This window comes from Schistocerca serialis, chromosome 2 (genome assembly GCF_023864345.2).
Source record: "Schistocerca serialis cubense isolate TAMUIC-IGC-003099 chromosome 2, iqSchSeri2.2, whole genome shotgun sequence".
In the NCBI taxonomy this organism is placed as follows: Eukaryota; Metazoa; Arthropoda; class Insecta; order Orthoptera; family Acrididae; genus Schistocerca; species Schistocerca serialis.
In genome coordinates this window covers 1017092987-1017100321 of record NC_064639.1, presented here as the reverse complement: position 1 = coordinate 1017100321, position 7335 = coordinate 1017092987, and the positions used below count along the sequence as shown (strand labels likewise).

Sequence of the window (7335 nt, the reverse complement as noted above, 5' to 3'; positions counted from 1 at the left end):
GATTTTTATTTCCAGAGATAATTCTTAATATACATTGCTATGAAGTATAATTTTAGAAAAGAATATTCAAGACTCTATACAAATCGAGTGTTACAAATTTAAAGAAATTTTTAAGTTATAATATATAGTAAACGGTTCTAACCGCACTTAACTAATTGAATCTTATTCTAACTCGTGGGTTAAGCCCACTACTTAAATATTGTGAGGCCGCGTTAGGCGCGGATGCTTAAGTATATCACATTAACATTAATCCCGCGGTAGGCGCGGCCTTAGTTATTTCAGACTAGGGAAGGTTTGGAGCTAGTTTAGGATCTATTTTGTTTTTATTCCATTCTTCTCCATGCCCTGACAGCACACTGCACATGCACGGCTGCCAGCGGCTGGTGTGCCACACACGCAGGCGGGTCACACGCAGCCGGACTCCTCCCCTCTGTCCGCCTTGCGGCAGACGTCACTGGGGTGTCGTGGCAGGAGGGCGTTGCTTCCCACGCTGGCTGGAGACTGCCGGGCAGTAGGCACACGTTTGGCGCCGCCTAGCACCGCGCCAACCGAGGTGGGGGCCATATTCGGCGGACACCAGGGGGGGAGGGAGGGGCACCAGGCAGCACCGCACGCACCGCTACTGACTCGGCACTGCTGCAGGGCGGCGCGAAGATGGTGTAGCGCCGCAGGTCCCGCGTCGTGGAGGAGAATCTCGACACCGACGTCACGAAGGCACCGACCTCGAAGTTCTCCGACGACTGCAGTCTCGAGGGACTCGCAGCCTGACGTCAGAGCATGCCACAGTCTAGGGGGACACATACTGGCGGTGGCCAGTAATGTGTTCCACGTAAATGTCGCGGGACCACTTGATGGTGTCAGACACCATCAGCCGCCGCATCAGTTGGCAGTAGCGGCTAGCGATGCCTAGGTGCCGAAGCACTGCATCGTTCCGGTGGTCCCACGCCCCCAGACTGCCGACAACCAGGGCGTCGACAGTGACGGAATAGCCGCGAGCGGCTAATCCGCGCGCAACGTCGCCGTACTTTATCCTCTTCAGTTGCCGAGCGTTGTCGAGCGCAATCCGCCTGTTCTCGAAGGGGATCGTCACATCGACGATGGTCACAGTCTTCGCGGCCTCGTCAGTTATTACGAGGTCCGGACGCAGCCCACTGCTGTCCCCTATGACGGCTTGGTTGATCCTGATGTCAGGAACAGCAGTGTTTCCTCTCCTTGGCCGCCCAGCGACTGCTGTCGCGAGGCGGTTGAGGACCGCGTTGTGGCGATACTGCAGGGCTGCTGAGTGCACCATGCACGCGTTAATCACGTGCGGGAGCGTCTCGTTGTTGTGGCCACAGCGTCGGCAGGCTTTGTTGTTGTTTGCCCGCCCATCAAAACGGCGGCAGCCGTTGAGAGGCACGACTCCGAGCCTGGCGCGATGTATAAAGCGCCAGTCTGCGAAGCGCGTGTATTTTCCTCCCGCCGTGAAGTGGTTGGACACTGTGGACTCCCTGGTGCACTCGAACACCTTCCCCTGGTCCGGTTTCCTGAGTAGGATGTGGCGCAGGCGCTGCCTCAGACACTCGCGGAGCGCCCGCGAGAGAAGACGTTTGGCGCCCCCTCCCACCCGGTCATGCTCGACGCCAGTGTTGGCGGTGCGTCCCACGCTGCCATCATCGTGCTGCGGTCCATCGCCGCCATCTTCGAGGTGTCGTGTAGTCCCAGGCGCCGTCCCCTCCGTGGCCGGCTGCGTCACTGCTCCGATGCCGCCGTGTTCCGCGTCGTCAGCGATGGCGGGCCGGCCGCCGACCTCCACCTGCAACTCAGAAAGCGGTTCACTCCAGCGCCAGGTGACGCCATGCGGCGCTAGGCGCCTTGTGGCGTTCCTGACGCGTGTCCACAGTGACTGAATGTCGCCTCCGTCACGTGCGAGGTCACCCTCAGTGCTGCCGCTAAATCCTCGCACAAACGAAAAAATGGCTGACATCCAAATAAGTGTCCAAGGAATAGAAAAGCAACTGGAATCACTCAATAGAGGAAAGTCCACTGGACCTGACGGGATACCAATTCGATTCTACACAGAGTACGCGAAAGAACTTGCCCCCCTTCTAACAGCCGTGTACCGCAAGTCTCTAGAGGAACGGAGGGTTCCAAATGATTGGAAAAGAGCACAGATAGTCCCAGTCTTCAAGAAGGGTCGTCGAGCAGATGCGCAAAACTATAGACCTATATCTCTGACGTCGATCTGTTGTAGAATTTTAGAACATGTTTTTTGCTCGAGTATCATGTCGTGTTTGGAAACCCAGAATCTACTATGTAGGAATCAACATGGATTCCGGAAACAGCGATCGTGTGAGACCCAACTCGCTTTATTTGTTCATGAGACCCAGAAAATATTAGATACAGGCTTCCAGGTAGATGCTATTTTTCTTGACTTCCGGAAGGCGTTCGATACAGTTCCGCACTGTCGCCTGATAAACAAAGTAAGAGCCTACGGAATATCAGACCAGCCGTGTGGCTGGATTGAAGAGTTTTTAGCAAACAGAACACAGCATGTTGTTATCAATGGAGAGACGTCTACAGACGTTAAAGTAACCTCTGGCGTGCCACAGGGGAGTGTTATGGGACCATTGCTTTTCACAATATATATAAATGACTTAGTAGATAGTGTCGGAAGTTCCATGCGGCTTTTCGCGGATGATGCTGTAGTATACAGAGAAGTTGCAGCATTAGAAAATTGTAGCGAAATGCAGGAAGATCTGCAGCGGATAGGCACTTGGTGCAGGGAGTGGCAACTGACCCTTAACATAGACAAATGTAATGTATTGCGAATACATAGAAAGAAGGATCCTTTATTGTATGATTATATGATAGCGGAACAAACACTGGTAGCAGTTACTTCTGTAAAATATCTGGGAGTATGCGTGCGGAACGATTTGAAGTGGAATGATCATATAAAATTAATTGTTGGTAAGGCGGGTACCAGGTTGAGATTCATTGGGAGAGTGCTTAGAAAATGTAGTCCATCAACAAAGGAGGTGGCTTACAAAACACTCGTTCGACCTATACTTGAGTATTGCTCATCAGTGTGGGATCCGTACCAGATCGGTCTGACGGAGGAGATAGAGAAGATCCAAAGAAGAGCGGCGCGTTTCGTCACAGGGTTATTTGGTAACCGTGATAGCGTTACGGAGATGTTTAATAAACTCAAGTGGCAGACTCTGCAAGAGAGGCGCTCTGCATCGCGGTTTAGCTTGCTCGCCAGGTTTCGAGAGGGTGCGTTTCTGGATGAGGTATCGAATATATTGCTTCCCCCTACTTATACCTCCCGAGGAGATCACGAATGTAAAATCAGAGAGATTAGAGCGCGCACGGAGGCTTTCAGACAGTCGTTCTTCCCGCGAACCATACGCGACTGGAAGAGGAAAGGGAGGTAATGACAGTGGCACGTAAAGTGCCCTCCGCCACACACCGTTGGGTGGCTTGCGGAGTATAAATGTAGATGTAGATGTAGTCGGGTCGACTCGGCTCCCTCCCCAGTCGGCGGCGCGCGGCCGTAGATAGAGTGGCCCAGGCGATGTCGCGGACGGTGGCGTCGTCGCAGTGCAGCATGCGGAAGCCGTGGACGATCGTCGAGATGTCCGCAGCGTCCGCGAGCGGCGTCAGGCCGCATCCTCCCTCTCCCAGGGCGAGGTAGAGCTGTTCAGTGGACGCACGCTGTGGAAGGAACAGCCATGATTTGACAGCCGCTTTCACTGCCTTGTCGAGTGCAGATAGCGGCCCCTTGCGTACCGCTCCGCCCCGCATGACAAAGTCAAGCCTAGGGAGGAGGAAGACACGCACAGCGTCAATCTTCTGCCAGGGAGCCAGCAGGGAAGCGTCCAGGTGCTGCAAGTCGCGTCGAATTGCCGCGATCGCATCCGTTGGCGTCTGCGAGACTTTGTACCCGGTGGGAACGCCAAGATGGAGGTAGGCGTCACCCGCACCGAGCACGGCTGGTTCTCCCCCTTGCAGGGCGAATACCGAGCCTAGTGTCTGCCGACGGCGGATGTGAAGCGTGGCACACTTCGAAGGCTTGAAGGTAAGTCCGGCCCAAGTCGCCGCCTCACCCACAACATTGAGGAGCGTCTGCATCGCCTCCGAATCCCGCGCCAGAAGCACGATATCGTCCGCATACGCCAGTGCGCTCACACTGACGCCGCTAAGCGGAATACCACACTCATTTCTGAGCGAGGTTGCGGCGCGAAGTACCGGCTCGAGCGCGAGGTTAAAGACGATGGGCGACAGTGGACAGCCCTGCTTGACCCCCGCCTGGATCTCAATCTCCTCCGTTGGTCCGTCAGATGTACGGACGCGGGTGGAGCAACCATTGTACATATCGGCAATTAGCTGATGCAATTGCTCTGGTAGTCCCATACTGCTCAGTACTCCAAGGAGTACTCCATTGGAAAAATATATTATACTAGAACTGACATGTGATTACACAACTTTCTAAAACTGTGTTCTTCTTCATAGTTCAAGCTATCTCCATACCAAATTCCATCGAAATCGGTCCAGTGGATTGGTCATGAAAAGGTGACAGAGTTACTTTCGCATTTATAATACAGTACTGGCCATTAAAATTGCTACACCAAGAAGAAATGCAGATGATAAACCGGTATTCATTGGAAAAATATATTATACTAGAACTGACATGTGATTACACTTTCACGCAATTTGCGTGCATAGATACTGAGAAATTCGTACCCAGAACAACCACCTCTGGCCGTAATAACGGCCTTGATACGCCTGGGCATTGAGTCAAACAGAGCTTGGATGGCGTGTACAGGTACAGCTGCCTATGCAGCTTCAACACGATACCGCAGTTCATCAAGAGTAGTGACTGGCGCATTGTGACGAGCCAGTTGCTCGGCCACCATTGACCAGACGTTTTCAGTTGGTGAGAGATCTGGATAATGTGCTGGTCAGGGCAGCAGTCGAACACTTTCTGTATCCAGAAAGGCCCGTACAGGACATGCAACATGCGGTCGTGCATTATCCTGCTGAAAGGTAGGGTTTCGCAGGGATCGAATGAAGGGTAGAGCCACGGGTCGTAACACATCTGAAACGTAACGTCCACTGTTCAAAGTGCCGTCAATGAGAACAAGAGGAGACGTGTAACCAATGGCACCCCATACCATCACACCGTGTGATACGCCAGTATGGCGATGACGAATACACGCTTCCAGTGTGCGTTCACCCCGATGTCGCCAAACACGGATGCGACCATCATGATGTTGTAAACAGAACCTGGATTCATCCGAAAAAATGACGTTTTGACATTCGTGCACCCAGGTTCGTCGTTGAGTACACCATCGCAGGCGCTCCTGTCTGTAATGCAGCGTCAAGGGTAATCGCAGCCATGGTCTCCGAGCTGATAGTACATGCTGCTGCAAACGTCGTCGAACTATTCGTGCAGATGGTTGTTGTCTTGCAAATGTCCCCATCTGTTGACTCAGGGATCGAACGTGGCTGCACGATCCGTTACAGCCATGCGGATAAGGTGCCTGTCATCTCGACTGCTAGTGATACGAGGCCGTTGGGATCCAGCACGGAGTTCCGTATTACCCACCTGAACCCACAGATTCCATATTCTGCTAACAGTCATTGGATCTCGACCAACGCGAGCAGCAATGTCGCGATACGATAAACCGCAATCGCGATAGGCTACAATCCGACCTTCATCAAAGTCGGAAGCGTGATGGTACGCATTTCTCCTCCTTACACGAGGCATCACAACAACGTTTCACCAGGCAACGCCGGTCAACTGCTGTTTGTGTATGAGAAATCGGTTGGAAACTTTGCTCATGTCAGCACGTTGTAGGTGTCGCCACCGGTGCCAACCTTGTGTGAATGCTCTGTAAAGCTAATCATTTTCATATCACAGCATCTCTTCCTGTCGGTTAAATTTCGCGTCTGTAGCACGTCATCTTCGTGTTGTAGCAATATTAATGGCCAGTAGTGTATTAGTACAGATAAAACTTGCAATTACGATATTATTTTTCCTGTAATCTAGTTTATATGAAATAAAGCCTATACATTTCCCAAGCTTTGCTCAAGTTACCTGTGAAAACCCTATGAATTTTCGTCTAGTGGTTTAAGAGTTTAGCGTGTTCGAACAGGCAGACAAGACGGTTTTAGTAAAATATTAAATTACGATATCTTTTTTTTCGTGATCGAATTTTGATGAACTAAAACCAAAATGGTGCCCCGAGTACCTGTAAAAATCACTTTAAAACTCGTGCAGTAGTTTTGGAGAAGCCTGTTCAAACAGTCAGACAGACAGATAGATATGACAGTTTTACAAATTTATTATTAGTATAGTTATTTAATATCAATAATTAAACGGATATTGTAGAAATAAATTAGAATAAATTTGTTTTATAATAGTAAATAGGCTATCAACAGGTTAAAAATGTATTAACAAAAATTAGTATTAAAAACTCATTAAATTAAAAAATCTGGATGCATTTGGGGGGGGGGGGGGGGGGTCGGGGGGGGATCCATTGGAGCCTGGCTGGTTGTGTCCCAGTTTTCTCCGAAAATGATTTGGTCACATTAACTACGACCTACCTCGACCTGCTTCAGAGAAGCTTGTTTCTTGTTTTCAGCTGACTATATGGAGCTTCTCTCGTCATGTGAAATGAACCAGAGCAACGAAAGTATTAAGTGTTTGTATATCAATCTTCGTTGGGCAAAAGGGCATAAGCCCACAAAAAGGAATATGACTCTTTTACAGCGACCAGTGAAAATTTTATTTCAGCAAAAGAAATTGAGGTGACAGAAGTCATGGGCTACCTCCTAATATAGTGCCGGCCTTATTTTGCCCTGAAGAAATACTGGACCATGCTGTCTCCAGAAGCGTCCATAACTGCGAAAGTGTTGCCAGTGTAGAATTTTGTGCATGTACTGATCTCTCGATTATGTCCCATTAATGTTCTATGGAATTCACGTCAGGCGATATGGGTGGCCAACTCATACGCTCGAATTTTCCAGAACATTCTTCAAACAATTTGGGAACAACTGTGGCCCAGTAACAGGGGTCATCCTCATGTGTAAAAATACCATCGTTGTTTGGGAGTACGAAGTGGATGAATGGTTGCAGATTGTCTCCAAGTAGCCGAAAATAACCATTTCCAATCAACGATCGGTTTAATTGGACCAGAGGACCCATTCTATTCAATATAAACACACCCCACACCATTATGGAGCCACCATCACCTTGCAAAGTGCCTTGTGGACAACTTGGGTCCGCGGTTTCGGGGGTCTGCATCACATGCCACACTCTAACACTACCATAAGCTCTTACCAGCTGAA

General features: G+C 50.3%; 1 protein-coding gene across 1 annotated transcript; it reads right to left on the bottom strand.

Moving 5' to 3' along the window:
- Nucleotides 1-787: 787 nt before the first annotated feature.
- LOC126456595 (uncharacterized protein T26G10.4-like) lies at nt 788-4356 on the bottom strand. Its single transcript, XM_050092339.1, has 2 exons — nt 3535-4356; nt 788-1795 (listed from the first exon to the last, which is right to left on the bottom strand). Exons 1-2 carry the CDS (start codon nt 4354-4356, stop codon nt 788-790), a joined length of 1830 nt encoding a protein of 609 aa, XP_049948296.1.
- Between the last annotated feature and the right edge of the window lie 2979 nt (nt 4357-7335).

What these genes read in the sequence shown, in the direction of transcription:
- LOC126456595 (XM_050092339.1), bottom strand. Translation starts at nt 4,356, where the DNA reads ATGTACAATGGTTGCTCCACCCGCGTCCGTACATCTGACGGACCAACG. An exon ending in CCTGGGCCACTCTATCTACG is followed by an intron (nt 1,796 to 3,534) that starts GCCGCGCGCCGC and finishes TCTGAGTTGCAG; the next exon opens with GTGGAGGTCGGCGGCCGGCC.